At 41.1% G+C, this 15,708-nt stretch overlaps 2 protein-coding genes across 9 annotated transcripts in view; one reads left to right on the top strand and one right to left on the bottom strand.

Annotated features, from left to right (window-relative positions):
- mapk8a (mitogen-activated protein kinase 8a) overlaps positions 1-3,571 on the top strand; it is an 11,794-nt gene extending 8,223 nt beyond the window's left edge. For 6 of the 7 annotated variants that reach the window (XM_079689579.1, XM_079689577.1, XM_079689576.1 and 3 more), the window contains exons 11-12: positions 707-784; positions 1,430-3,571. In XM_079689579.1, the coding sequence (XP_079545705.1) occupies positions 707-784; positions 1,430-1,605 (254 nt within the window). In that variant the 3' untranslated portion in view covers positions 1,606-3,571. Of the gene's footprint in view, positions 1-706; positions 785-1,424 lie in introns of all 7 variants that reach the window. The other variant, XM_079689582.1, reaches the window with a different exon arrangement.
- Positions 1,975-15,679, bottom strand: arhgap22a (Rho GTPase activating protein 22a). Of its 2 annotated transcripts, none has more exons than XM_079689573.1 (11): positions 15,505-15,679; positions 13,703-15,262; positions 10,078-10,274; positions 9,220-9,307; positions 7,279-7,407; positions 6,648-6,858; positions 6,411-6,543; positions 6,254-6,327; positions 5,411-5,532; positions 4,301-5,291; positions 1,975-4,207 (listed from the first exon to the last, which is right to left on the bottom strand). In XM_079689573.1, exons 2-11 carry the CDS (start codon positions 13,734-13,736, stop codon positions 3,988-3,990), a joined length of 2,199 nt encoding a protein of 732 aa, XP_079545699.1. In that variant the 5' UTR covers positions 13,737-15,262; positions 15,505-15,679; the 3' UTR covers positions 1,975-3,987. The 2 variants fall into 2 exon arrangements, with proteins under 2 accessions (XP_079545699.1, XP_079545698.1); XM_079689572.1 differs by having other exon boundaries at positions 15,164-15,262.
- Between the last annotated feature and the right edge of the window lie 29 nt (positions 15,680-15,708).

The following is a 15,708-nucleotide window of genomic DNA, read 5'->3' as shown; positions in this document are numbered from 1 at the left end:
GAGGTTTCACTCTGATAGTCTGATCAAATACATTCATTCTGATGGATGTCAGTGTTGTTTCTGTACCTCGAAAATAGTTATATGTAGATAAATACATTTTAGTTTCAAGTTATTTACAAAACCAGCTGGTTAATTAAACATCTAACATGTTAATATGCAACTTTTAATCCTTTATAAATCCAAACTATTTTTTCATCAGCTCTGTGAACGTTAAACTCTATGATTATGAGTTTACAAATGGTGACGTGATCACGAAAAGCACACAAATAAACCATGTCTAAAGAAATCCAGTGGGACAGCCAGTAAATGTGCTGATATGCAGTTCTGTATCATAACTGTAGTTGCCAGAGGATGCGTTGCATGATTTGAAATCCATTTTGAAGCCCCTCCGTTAGTCTTTTCCACTATGGGGAACCTGATTCGGTGGCGCAAACAAGGACTTCAGATTGAAAAAACATATCCCTTTCAGTTGTACTGCAGGATGAGCTCATCCTAACCCCTTCCTGGTATAATGACCCCTTACTTATTTTAAAAAGGGTCACGCCCGCAGAGTCTCTCCAAGTCAGGAACATGACGCTGATTAAACTGTGCAGTATGAAATACATTTTGTAGGCACATTTTAAAGAAGAGTATCACCTACACACGTCATTGATCTCTACCTGTTTCTCCTGTCCCACTTAACCTTCTCCTGTTCTGTCATTTGTAGTGCTAATTTATAAGGAAGTGAGTGAGTGGGAGGAGCATAAAAGAAATGGTGTGATAAGAGGCCAGCCTCCTCCTCTAGGTGAGTAATCTTTATAATTTTGGGATATAAGAAGCGTTGGGAAGAATGAACCAGTAAATAAATAGAAGCACACGATATAAGAAGGTTGATGTTAGCCTGAATGTGTTCTGGGTTCTGACGCTCAAATGTTAATACTTTTTTATTTTGTACAAAAGTATCTGAATACAAATATGATGGTAGGTCAAACCAATCAACATTATGTCAAATCTGAGATTTCTAGACTTCTGGATATTGTTAAAGAATTATGTAAAGTCATTGTTTTTTTTAAAACTTCAATGTTTCAGCTTAAAGTACAGTGTATTACGGTCATGAAGAAGTGAAGTCTTTGGAGAATTAATTAATTTGGAATATTTTAAGAAGGAAGCCATCATATTTTTCTAATAAAGTTGAAATATTGCTATAAAGCTCTGGTTATTTTCAAATAAAATCAAAAATATTTTGGGACCAAAGTTGTCATATTTCCAGAATTTATGTTATGTTATTTAAGCTTCACATAATTTGATTTGCAACTGGCCAAATTCTAGATAACTTTGAATTGAAATGTAAAATGACTGTTTTCATCTGTATGTGTGACTCAGCAGACGATGGCAGTTTTGTGTTTTTTCAATCAAACCTATGTGGTGACGTGTGTTTTTCGCAGCACAGGTGCAGCAGTGATTGACAGCCCCCCTCAACCCACGTCATCCTCCTCTTCGGCCAACGATGTCTCGTCCATGTCCACAGAGCCCACTGACCCTAGCAGTGACCCCACCATCACCTCTGAAACAGACAGCAGTTTAGACAGCCACACCTCTCTGGGTGCGCTGGCCTGCTGCAGATAACACACGCACACACACACACACACACACACGCGCACACACACACACATACATACACACACACACACACACACACACACACACACACACACACACACACACACACACACACACACACACACACACACACACACACACACACACACACACACACACACACACACACACACACACACACCTACACAAAAAAACCACCCTTTCCTCATCAGTGTGTGTGATGGGAGAGGGTTTAGGCCAATGGAACTTCTCATGTTAGTTTGTAGAGCTGAGCTTTTAATGTACAGTTTGTTTTTATTTCCCCTCCCCCTATACTACTGTAAATGACTGTGGTTTGAAATTGTATCATTATAACTGTATTTTTGCTGCAAAGAAGAGAGTATGTTTTGATGTGAATCTGTGATGTATGTGATGGAAGAGAGGGATTCGACTGTACTTTACTCATTGCTGTTTTTTTTTGCTACTGCTACACAGTTGAAAACCACATTGTTAGCACTGCAATATTATGTTGAGTATATTTTTTGAATTGTTCATTTGGCATTTTTGTATTGTTTTGGGACATGTGAATGAATCTACACCAATTCTCTTTTTTAACAGTAGTCTATAGTGCACTTCATCTTGAATCAAAACGCAGATGAATGATTTTTTAAAAATATTTTCCCTCATCTTTCTTGTAGAAAGCGTCATTTGGTGTATCCACCTTATTTCTTAGTATTACGTCACCTCTGATTGTGTGCATCTTGACAAGCAGTCAAATGGTCTATTTCCCTGACACTGAATTTCTTTTTTACTATAGCATACTGTTAACTGACTGTATTTTAACTTATGTAGGTAGATGTAACTTGTAGGTGATGGTCTGTTGGATGAGGAACAACAGGGTGAATGTAAGTGAATAGAAATGTTGCTTAGTGAGGAGCAAGTGATTACTGTTAGCACTGTAACAATTTAATATAGTCCACTCCACTGGCTAGAATGAGTTCTGTATTTGGGACTGTCACCAGAAACTAAGTCTAAATCACTTTCAGACATTGGTCACAGCTGTCTGATATTTAACATGTTTAATTTAAGTGCCCTTACTCACTTCAATAATTTTTCAGTCCTCTTTGTTGCAGATGCTCCTCTCTTCTGTGGTGCGTCTTTCTGAGTTCTACCTCACATGCACACATGTTTTTTGAAGATGCATTATGTATATCACGGCACACATCATTGGAAAGAACACAAGATCCATATTTTTTCTTTATTTGCGTTATTTATTTATTTATTTATTTCAAGCTAGGAGGCGTCTATTGTATGTAATGTACATTTAATTCAGAACTACTATTTATATGCATTTTCTTTCATTTTTTGTTTGTTTTTCTGTGCAATATACTTCATAGATTAATATAGTCAGTGATTGATCTGTACATTTTACTGGAAATGTATGTATGTTTTCTGAGGCTCAGGAAACTGCTACTTGCCATGGTAACCTTTGGATGTATATGATGGCTCAAATTCCCAACCTGTCCCTTTGCTCTTTTCATAGTTGGGCACTCCAGGCAGTGACCCATAGCATCAGCTCCCAGAATGCACTTTGGGGATTGTGACGCATGTCCTTACCCCTTTCTAGGCCACATCTCAACTGACTGTTGTGACTTCCTGTTTTTGTCATTTTCCTCTTCTCCATTTCCTCAAAAATAGAAAAAGATAGAATAGAATACGCATGAGTTTTCTCTGAGCAAATCTGGCTTTAGTGCAGGTACATTTAGAGGAAAGATGGGAATTCGGCACCACTGGGATGATGTTGCAGTCTTCTGATGGGTTGGCCAAATACTGACAGCAAAGAGCTAACCTGTTGTAGTGTGTTTAGATCAGGCCAGTTATGTAAAGTTAAGCCTTTTGATCTGAAATTGCCTCACTAACAGACCAATTATATACATCAGAAATGGAAACTGTCTACCTTCAACTCCAACAAATAAAAGAGTTGAATTTTTAACGTCTCATTGTTCTTTATTTTTAATGTCAAGTAAATGTTTCTCTCATGAGTTCTAATCAGGTTCTAATGGGAAATGAGGAGGGTGTGCATGGGAAGACTACCTCATATCATCAGAAAAGCCTTTTTTTTGGTTGCTGTTTTACAAACTTCGATAATACATATTAAGCTACATGACCTACAGTGTATAATAAGGAATTCTGCGGAATGATAAAATGCTTGCTTTGTCCAGAGGAGTTCTCGTTTGGCACCGGCACTGATCAGTGTAGGCACAAGACGGCTGTACTAAACAGGACACGATGGCTGCAGTAGTACTGCACTAGAGGTATTTGGTCTTCAAAGCTTTGGGGCTTACTGGTCTTCCAAGTAATCCAGCTCCTCCTCCTCTTATGGACCAGATGAAGGCAGGTTGGTCTGGGCTAGGTGGTCCGTGTTGCTCCTGTGGTCAGATCTCCAAGGGTTTTGAAGAACTCCTCCATCTCTTTCTGCAGGAGGTTGTTTCGGTTCTCTGCGTCTTGGTGTGCCCTCTCCGAGTTCCTGAGTCGGATCTCAAGCATTTGAAACTTCTTCTTCTCCTGGTCCAGCTCCTCCTCGAGGCGGTTGACTCGGGACTGGTACTTAGAACAAGACTCCTCCAACCTCAAAGAAGAGGAGAAGAAAAAGAAGAAGTCATTAATAAAAAAAATATTGCTGGTTTATTTTTAAAATAAAATATCAGTGATTTATACTTACTTTCGAATGCAGGTTTCGTAGCTCGTCCTCTGTTTCTTCAGCTCCTGCTTGAGGTCAGTTAGCATGTTGGCGAGACCTTCATTTGTTCCTGTAATATCATCCTCAGTGCCGCTTGCAGTGTTATCCAGAGTACTTGTACTGTCCTTCACCTTTGTAGGGCTCTCTTTACCCTGTTCTAGTATTACTGCTTTTTCGCTTCCCTTTGGCTCGGCCAATGAGATCTCAAAGGACGTCCAGATGGAGGTGTCAGCAGGCAGGCTCAGACTGGAGGGGGCAACATTGTCATAGGCAGACAGTCTGTGGGATTGGTGGAGGCCTCTGTGAGACAGGGGTGTCTGAAGGCAGTCTTCATCAGAGTCTCTCTGTGTGTCCTTAAGAGGGAGAGTGGTCTCTTTCAGTGAGAGGGTTGAGTCCTTCAGGGCGTCTTTGAGTCTTTCACCAGATGAGGTGGTGCGCCTGTGAACTCGGAGGGACGACAGGCCATTCATCAGCCAGTTGCTCCCACCAGCTACTGACACATCCCCTGCAGACCCCCCTATTTTCCCCCTTTGCACCCCAGATGTTGTCCCCCCTTTGAGGGAGCACCTCCACGTGGGCAGGGCTTTAGACTGTTTACTGGGGCTCATAGCTACTTCATTTTCACCTTTCCCTTCAGTTTTGCCATCTGCTTTTTCATCCCCTTTCACTTCTGTCTCACCCTTTGTCTTTTCTTCAACCTGACCATCCACAACCTTTTCTGATGTTGTAATTGGGCTTGGTGCAGTTGGCTTACTTTCGGTTGAAGGGGTGGAAGATCGACGTTCCTCTTCGGGGGCATTGAAAGATGGGGGGTCATTGTTTTGTTGTGAGAGCCATTCTGCTTTGCCCCGTTGTGTTGGACTCTGCTGAGGCTTTGGGGGAATCTTGGCCTCAGTTTCCGGCTGCTCCCTTTGGTAAAGTTGTGTGTATTCACTGATCAGCACAGTCATGAGGTGCTGCACTTGGGAACTTCCTGTTTACAATGACAAATTACACACTTGCTTGACATTGTTCATGACATTATAAATATTGATTGTGAAGCAAGCTAGTGTCACAAGCTGCAGGTAAACATGTATTGGCATTATCACTTACCCTCCATCATGGTAACTGGATCCTCCACTCTGGGCCGAAGGATATTGGGTCCAAACACAGTGGCCAGATTCTGAACACTCATCTTATTCTCATTGGAGTGAGATTGAACCTCATCCAGAAACCTAAACCAGGAAGAACCAGAACGTATTAAAAAGATCATGCCACATCAATAAACCACTCATTCTTTCTTTCTAGAAAAAAGGAAACTGAGGAAAAGGAGGACTGAGTCCTGACTCTGGCTGGTGTGTGGGTTTAGCTGATGGTATTTAAATATGTGCAGAAGGCAGAGAAGACAGGAAATTATTCACACTCAGAGTCAATCAATGATGCCACTTCCGCTGATGACGAGGATGTGGGTGTAATGAATGACATTTCTTTTGTATGACAGACTGACACATCTTCAATCAAACAGTGAAAAGGACATAGCAGCAGGAACAAAACACTTCATAGTCACATCAGTGAGGAATACACTGCCGCCATCATGACCATTTGTACGTTATTAGCTCACGCTGTGTTACCTTGTACTTGTAAGACTTTGTTTTTCTAGCATGCTTCCACAGTGACAGAAACCAACATTGAAAACATGCTCGAGTAAAATTGTATCCACGATTGCTACCTCACAAAATCATTTGAACTAAAATCATACTTTTAAAACACACAAGCCCTCGTTTACTTCAGTTCATCATGAATTTTCTCCAGTTTTAGTATCGTTGGTCATAGTGGAATATTAAAAAAAATAAATGAAGGTAACACTGCATAAATTATTGATATAAAAATGGTCATGTAAGGGGTGAAGTATTCCTTTAACAGCTACTGATATCAGACAAGACAGTATTGACTTACTTGCAGATGTATGTAAGGAGGTTGTAGTTCACCTGAGGAAGGGATTTCACTTGTTTGCCAAGCTCTATGATACCCTTAAACATACATAAGTCAAGTTTAATGCCAAGGCAACAGTTTGGAAATCAAGCAATAAATTGTTAAGTAGACATGTAACTACCATTGCTTTGTCCTTGGTAAGAATCTGAGCACAAGATAGAAACTGTGTGTATTTCGGGAATGGGATTATAGGCTCCGGAAGCTCCCGTATGTACAGCTTTAGCAGTGATGCCACTGTGTGGACATCTGTGGTACTGTAAAACACAGAAAGAGGGGACATAGATTAACGAATTCTTTCCAGCATGGATTATAAATTGGCATGCAGCTGTATATAAAATGCCCTCTCCCACTGCATCACCTGTCAAACACTGGCTTCTCGCCACGGTCGAAGGCATCCTGCAGCTCTCGAACATGATTGGTCTGTCCGGGGGCCCTGAAAAGGCCCTCCTCTTTGAGCCCATGTTCACGTATGAAACACGCACACTGTTCCACCAGCAAAGGGACCGGTCGCTGCGCCCCACACTGAGCCTCGTATAACATTGTCTCCTCTAGGTGCTGCCCGAAGACACCTGCAGCCACACAGCAAATGAATACCAATCATTAACCGCTCAGAAAGTTCTCTTAGGTGTACCCAAGAAGTCCAGTCTTTAAAGCATTAATAGTTGATTTGCATTATTATTGTAAGTAAGTGTTGTATGTGGACATGTGTTTTTGTGTGTATGCCGTTGCTGTAGGGAGAACATTTAGTAGTCTAGGTACAATTATGAGGTTATTGAAGATTACTTAAGTATCCATGTTATGCTATTTTATGGATGGAATATTTTACTTGTTCTTGTATCCGATTCCACCACATTTATTTGACAGCTTTTAAAATACAACTCATTGTAAAAGACTTGTGGCTTTCCAAGATTTTGGAATTCTGATGTTATACATTGCTTTATTGGTAGGCTACTTTAAGAAAATAATCTGGATACGTTTTAAGAACACACCTCCTCCAAGTGGAGCCCATATGACTCTACGTATGGCCCTGACCCAATCCTCCATGTCACTCTGGGAGTTGGCCATCAGCAGGAATGATTCGTGGCTTACTCCTGTTCGATCCTTTTCTCCAGCCCCCCCTGAAAACACAGACATATTTCATTACTTTCTGGATCAATAGGACAGAACGACAACTCAAAGCCTTCGTGCTGTGTGGTTTCATACACAAAACCACATTTAAATATACTTTGCGGTTCACAAGTGAATCATCTGTAAAAAAGTAAATTCTCCCAACTAGAACTATCAGTATTTTCAATAACCTTATTAGCTCCAGCACCCCTGTCAAGTACAAAGACGCAGCCATGCAGCTCTGCCTCACCGCCTCTGGCTGTCCACAGCTTGACATTACCCAGATGGATATTTGGGTTTGACATTTTAGTGTATTTCAGTTTAGCTTTAATAGGGATATGTGAAATCCTCTCCCTTTATGGGGTTTTGGGAAGAGGTGGAAGCACAGATGAAGATATTTAAAAAACTATGCTATACTTTGTTTGTATCGATGAAAACCTTATTACCACTTTCCAAAAGATAAGGACATTTGTGTATTTGGTAGGGGTTACTCTGTAGGGCATATATAAAAACCTACATTCATTACTAAGTCCTTCACTCTCCTGCATGGTGTGTTGTGTGTGTGAGAAATGACCCAGAAAGAGCAGTGTTCCCTGTGGACAGCAGCAAATGCACCATGCCTCTTTTTCTTTTCTCCTTCCATCCAGATCCTTTACCTCAGCATATTTTCAGCTGTAACATCAGTGTATTTCATCATTTTACCCCATTTACATTTACAGTTTGTGTGAAGACGCACACAAACATGCACACTCACAAAAAAGCCACATACATAATCAAAAACAATAACTGCAACAGCCAATTATTATAGGCAGTGCCACTATGCAGCACTGCAGTAGCTGCTAAATCTGCTGACATTCATGTATTTCTAAACCCAGGTAATGTGTAAGGTAAAGCCATAGAGGGAGATTTATGCAATACTTTCATCATTTCAATTGGCTTTCAAAAGTACCTCAATACAGTGGTGTTACAGTGTTTCTACAATGCATTAACCAAGCCTCCAAGCTAATACTTCCTACCATTTTAAATGGAAATCCCATCCTCATCGTGTAAGTCAACCTGGTAATGGCCCATGTTGAGCCCTTAAAAGAACAGATGCTTTCAGGTGAACCTCTGTTGATATAACCGTAGACGCTTTTCCGTAACAGACAGAGAAACTACTATTAAAGCCAGTATTTATGCAAAAAGGCTCATATCTTTTAAATCTTAACATCTCCATCCAAGTACAACATTCTTTCTTTCTTTCTCTGGCCTTTGATCTTTCTGCTGTACATACTGTACATGGTTCTGAGGGTAATCATGCCAACCCCGCACTGTCAAGAGCAGAGATGAATTAAGCTGTTGTTGAATCCTTGGGACACATGAAAATCACATCTTTTCTGCTGTTTTGCAAATGTTATGCAGCTTGTGACTTATATTGATTTACTTCTATTTTCCATCCATCACTTTGATTCGGGGCCAACACAGTTTACTCAGAGCATATGGAATGCTGTATTTACAGTATGATCCCAATTTCAAGCAACACTGAGACATACTTCCTGCGATTAACGGAACACTTGGTATTGAGATAATGTTCTAGTGGTTGTGGAAATGCACTGATGTTGAAGTATTTGGGGATTTATCACATTATAAACACTGAAAACTCAAAATGTGTTCAAGTTTTTGTACTGGTGGGAGATGTATAACATATATAAGATGTGCTTTATAACACACAATTTTAACAAAACAAAAAAGTGTTTGTATGGCCCTTTAACAAAAGGTGTAGAGTCACTTGAACAAGACTCACGCACTTCCTTAAAAGCAGAGTTGTCACCATGCCAACTCACCTGGAACAATTTCAAAAGGGTGGCGACCAGGCTCGTCCTGATTGGCAGGGAGCTCATTGACCTGACTGCACTGAAGAGGAATACAACCCTGCAGGAGAAAGGAGAGAAAGGTGTGAGAGAGAAAGACAGACTGACAGATGGGCAGGCAGGAGGAAAACACCTGTATCAACAGAACTCGTGGACCAAACAGGATATAGATGAGTGGTTCTGGACTTAGACGTGAAGTGCATGTCAAACATTGTAGAGTTCTGAATAGACTGAGCTCTGGGCATCCGTCCAAAAGAGGGATGTAATGATGATGGAGGGAGGGATGACTCAGGGAAACATCTCTTCATCTATTTATCCCTCTGCTGCTTCCTGTACTGTGCATCCTTCCAGCATATAGGGGGTCAATGGTCACTTACTAAGTGCTAATAGCAGAACCACAGGGCAGCTTGTTACCACATTATCAGTGTGTGTCAGGGCAATCACAACATACTATGACTTTAATGGAGAGTGTGGAGGGTCTTAAGGGTTTGAATTAATGTTTCTCCAACTATAGTATACAGCACCAACACTTATACCGATTAGAGCATAGCTTTTAAACTCAGTGATGCATAATGCAGAAAACTCCTTCCTTTTACTTGAAGGCTACAACATGTATTTTGTCGCCTGCTTTAAAAGAATCAATAAGCTATTTTCAGAGTCAGGGAACACAAAGTTCCTTGGGGAAATAATCAGATAAATTCATGAAGCTTGAATATGCATTGCATCACGCTTCTAACCAATATGATTAGAAACACAAGACAGTGCAGCCTCTTAGGAAAACAGGTGTCACCAGGTAACTGTCGTGTGAATGTGTTATTTAGTGAGTGTCACCTGTGCCTTGGTTTCATCCTGGTCCTTGTAGAAATACAGAGCTTCGTTCCTCAGGACAAACCAACGCAGCTGCCAGTTTTTCATGATGCTCCGCTGTCTCTTTAGCCATCCTGCCTTCAGTGTTTTCTCCTGATCCAGAGGAGAGCAGGGCCTGGAGATCCGAGATAACTCTCCAAGCACCATGCTCTTAGACCGCGCTGCATGGACACACACATAGAGATAAAAAGACAGAAAGGAGAGTGTGAAGGATTACCAGCATCAGAAAGAGAAGGAGACAGAGAGAAATAAAGATAAAGATAGTTTCTTTGTTTGTTTTGATATTATTCTAAAATAATTCACCCGTTGACAATCCTGGATCATTATTCAGAGAAGTCTCTCTTGGATACAGCTAAGCCCACAGGCTTTACCATGCATCCAGATTTCCTCTTAAGTCAATCTACAGGGGCATGGCCTCCATTTTGCAGTGAATACATCCTGCTTTAAGATGAAATCCATTCGTCTATTCCATTACATTTCATCATGTGTTTCAGATATTATTAATATATCATTTCCACTGTGGTATGGAGAGGAGTTTTGTTAGGATCAGGCTGCGCTTTAACTGCTAGAGAATGATTATAAGCATGGATTATATGTTAGCATATAGGTGCTAAATGTATAGAGAATAAACAGTGACAGTGGAGTGATCCCTGGGGAGTCATGGGGAGGGAGAGAGAGAGAGGGGGGGGAAGAGAGATAAACAGAAGGCAGGAGAAGAGGAGAGTAAAATCAATGACTTATTTTTTCTTGTTAATTGCATCTTGCTTTCTGCTGAGGACAGCAGGGAAGGTATCTGCAAGGGCCTCGACTCAAATCTTTCTCCTGTTTCATCTCTCTCTCTGCTTATCAGCTACAGTAAAGCTCTATGTCTGGTTTCTCCATTTTATGTCTCTCCTTTCTGAATGTCCTTCATTTCCAGAGTCATGATTGCTGGAAAGAGACCACGTGAAACAGTCATTAATAAGACTGTATGACAGCAGGAGTAGGCGCAGCAGGGTCGACTAATGTGGCAAGATGTGGTCATATACTGTTAATCTTTAAGAGGAACAACACCTGAGAGAGGAACTTATTTTTTAGTTTACTGTCAGCTAAAGATTATTGGTTGTACAATGATCAAACTGTTATCTTTAATTGATGTACTGTTTAATTAAAGTGCATTACATCAAAGGAATCCTTTACTAACTCTTACCATATCACAATACAATGATACTCAATGACAAGTCAAAGTGCTCCTATTGGTGTTTCACAGTAATAAGCTTATAGCTGTTAGCTACTGATGAATGAATGTGTTGACTATATAATACTGTTGGCTGAGGTAGAGATGATTTGAACTAAGTTATATACTTTGGGTAGGTTAATCTGTAACAGTGCATAATATTTAAAAAAGGAAAATCATATGTTAGTAAAAATCTTAACCAAATAAATCCACTGGAGTAAATATTTATCTTTGAATTGTAACGTAATAGTAGTAGTAATTATAGTAGTAGTAGTAGGCCTAGTAGTAGTAGTAGTAGTAGTAGTAGTAGTAGTAGTAGTAGTATGAAGTAAAGCATAACATTGGAATACTTAAGTTATGTACATTGTCTACACTAAAGGTGCTTTGTGACATTCCACCACTGCAATATCAAAAGTGAATACTCATTATTATTTTACAGCAGAAAAAAGGGCCCAGTCAGTGTTACATTATATCACATGAATTATTAAGGATACATTACTGTAGCATTTTGCTGTAATGTATATCTGAAGTGGAGAAAAATTAAACTACTTTTTTTACTGTTGGGCAATTAAATCAATTACACTGCTTCCCAATTTCAGATCATTATAGTTTTGATTATACACTTCTTATATCGTAAAGATGTCAAATGCATAGAAAAAAGCTGTTTATACCTCTGAAATGTAATAACACAGATGGCCTTCAGTGTAGTACCTTACAAATGTACTCTGCTTGAATTGAGATACGATGGTACATTGGCATTAACTTTTGGATATTCAATCCAAATGCTTTCTTACTACCAGAAAATTAATTACGTAATTAATCTTATTAGACTTTAACAAGTAGTTAGATCATTACATATAGTTTCCAACACAGATCCTAATGTTTTTAACTAACATATAAATGAGACCAGAATAATATTTTTCAATATTTACAATGAACTTGGTGTTGTATCAGTTTGAACAGGGTCTCTCTAAGGATATCATGAGGAAAAGGATTTAATGGTTTACAAACAACTTCCTGTAAGAGTCTATGATTGCTTCAGGATTCTGCTCTAGTATCTAAGCTTAAGTGCAGATCCAGCGCTGTGATGCTCTGTGATGCTGCATAAAAGGGTCAGAGCAGAGCAGAGAGCAGAGCTGGGAATCTAATCAAAGGAGGATACCATTACAGCAAATTAGAGATGGCAAGTGCAGAAAACGTGGCAAGAAAACTGAAGCGGCTGCAATCTCCAACTGTGTTCATGAAGGAGAACGAAAAGCCATTTCTCCTCCCCATCACACACACACACACACACACACACACACACACACACACACACACACACACACACACACACACACACACACACACACACACACACACACACACACACACACACACACACACACACACACACACACACACACACACACACACACACACACACACACACACACTCACGCACACACACACACACACACACACACTAAAGTATGGGTTCTTGAAGCTGCTGCTAGCTAATATACTTCAAGGAGATCAGAGGGAAAATCTCTCAATACAAACAATACTGTCACAACTCCCCAAGCATGCGTGTGTCGCATAGCAACTACCTGCCGTGAAAAGCACAGGAAGTACTAACTCAGGATAATCTCAGTGCAAGGAGTAGTTCCTGTAATTTACTGCTTCATCATTTATCTGCACGCAGTCATGTGAGAGGCATGTATATGTGCCCTCCCAACTTCAGCGGTCACCAGCGGCTTTTATCCGGTGTTAGGGGAACTATGTTTGACAATCAGCTGTTGTGACTTACAGGAATGGAGAGCCCTGCATTCCTCTCACCACCTCTGATCTGGAGTCCCCTTTCAAAACCACGGCAAGCTAACACACTAAACCCTGAACAAATACAGACGTAGTCACAGGTGTGAACAGGTCAGGATGCAGACCATTGTTAGGTAGGTGAGGGAGGATTATCCTTACAGCAGCCATGCTCACCACAACCTATAGTATCTCCTTCTCTGAATCAGGACGGCATGATCAAGTCACACGCATGATTACATCACTCTGTAGTAGAGCATGTTAACTGAGTGAGTTGTACATGGAAGATAAAGCCTCAACACTACAGAACATGCAGGAAAACTCAGGTCCTTACTGATAACAATAGTCACTGGGATGCTGAATGACACCAATGCTACTAATATGGCGCTGCTCCACCTTTCTGATGTCATGATCATGGAAAGCACTGATTATTAAAAAGACAGCAGGAGCTCAATAAAGATGAATGGGGAGACAAGGAGAAAGGGAGAGAAAGAGATGGATGATGGATTGGAGAGAGAAAAAAGCCTAAGAGAAATAGAGATGGAGGGATGGAGAAAGGGGAGGAGGGACTGTGCTTACCCCGGCGTGCCTGTTTTATCTTGGGGCTCAGCATGGTTACCGTTGCTGTGCTGCTCCCTCTCACAGAGACATGACTGCATCCCTCTGTTCACACACTATTCCTCAAACACACACAAACTCACACACACACGCACACGTAGAGCCTCTCGCTGCTGCCTCGCCCTGTTACTCCTCATCCTCCGAGCATCTCTCTCCCTGGCTCACTGTCTTGCACTTGGACCCTGTCTCCGTCTGATTTTACACACACACACACACACACACACACACACACACACACACACACACACACACACACACACACACACACACACACACACACACACACACACACACACACACACACACACACACACACACACACACACACACACACACACACACACACACTTCCAAGCACTTAACCACACAATCTCCACTTCCTCCCCTCCTTTCTTTCTTCTCACTCCCCCTGTCTGTCCCACTGGCCGGCGTACTGTTGTTCTCACATACCTAGAGCCCTGCCCACTCTCCCTCTCTCGCTCCCTCTCCTCAGCTATCCGTCTCTCTGCCTTCTGCTGCACACTCTCCATATCAATTTCTCACCGTCTATAAATATGTCTGGCTGTATGTCCTCTGTCTTGTCACCCATTTATTTACATTGGCTCCCACATCGCTCCACAGTCTCCACCATCCCTTCAGCTGTTTGCTCATGAAGATTTGATTATGGTCTCTTCTGTACCTGAAGTACAACCTCTGATCAATACATTTGATTTACTGACACCATTTATACCACTAAATGTTTGATGCAGAGTAAGTGTCCAAGTCTTGGTATTGTCAGTACCAATAATCCATGGCAGATGTTTGATACATATGGTATGCTTAAAACTGACAAAACTCCACTGTTCATATTTAGTATCCCGACTCATTCGGGCTAAGATTTATTGTCTGAGGGGAAATGCCACACTACTCAGTCACTCAGCAATCTGTGCGATGAAAGCCACAGCACTCAAGGGTGTGATGTTCTTGTTCCTATTCAGCCTGAAAGGGTTGCAGCGGATGTGTTAAAGCAGATGAATGCTGCAGTTCAAAAGGCTGGATGAGAATTAAAAAATGCAGTACGTGGACACTGCTGACTGAGCTTTCTCATCAGAAAAAATAACCTACTCAGCTTGCACATAACCATCAATGACAAATAGTCATGGTCATACACCTCATGATAAAGGCTTTGTAAAGGAGTAGCGTATGCAAGTAGCAGGACATAACTTTGGGAAAGTAATTCTTTACATTTTCAGAATTTAAAGAGCTCGTACCCGGACAGATAGATATACAGCAATGGTGTAGAGACCAATATATAGCATACAATTATAGCACACATGTTTATTAGAGCTCAGAAAGTGGGATCAAAAGCAACACAATTGATAGCCACCTTGCTTGACACATTATACCGTAATTGTTTCAAAACAAACTTAAAAAGAACTTTACCTGCCCATTCCTTTGGTTTGCCGATGGTCGAAGGAGTCCTGGATGGTTTCATGGCAGTGAACCCGCTACAAAGTGTATCCCTCTCCACTGGGGCCATTTCTAGCCTCAACAACACACACAGACACACTCAGGGTCTGAACAATGGCAATACTGACATCTCAGTCCTCTGCTTATTTGATAATCACTAAGAATCAAATCATATGACATTCACAAACCCAAAGAGAAGGGGCCACTATGGCTGCCATTAGTAACACAACAATGACGCACGCCTGAAATATGCTGATGTGAACAGACTCTTAAAGAAGGAAGGAAATAAAGACAGTCATGGTAGCATTACTTGCCATGTCATCTCGGATTGGCAGACCAGACGACTCAGAATCTGGAGCCAGACCCTCTGTGCTGCACACGAAAGGCTCACTCAGTCCCGAGCAGCTGCTGTGGTAGGTACTGCTTTATAGAGAAATAAAACACAGCTGTGCGATGTTCTCCCACTGTCCTCCTCTTCTGGATTTACCAGTCCGTCTCTCACCAGGGAAGTGAGCTGC

The sequence above is a fragment of the Notothenia rossii genome (genome assembly GCF_949606895.1).
Source record: "Notothenia rossii genome assembly, chromosome: 6".
Classification (NCBI taxonomy): Eukaryota; Metazoa; Chordata; class Actinopteri; order Perciformes; family Nototheniidae; genus Notothenia; species Notothenia rossii.
The sequence above is the reverse complement of the archived record's forward strand: the minus strand, read 5'-3'. Positions and strand labels throughout refer to the sequence as shown.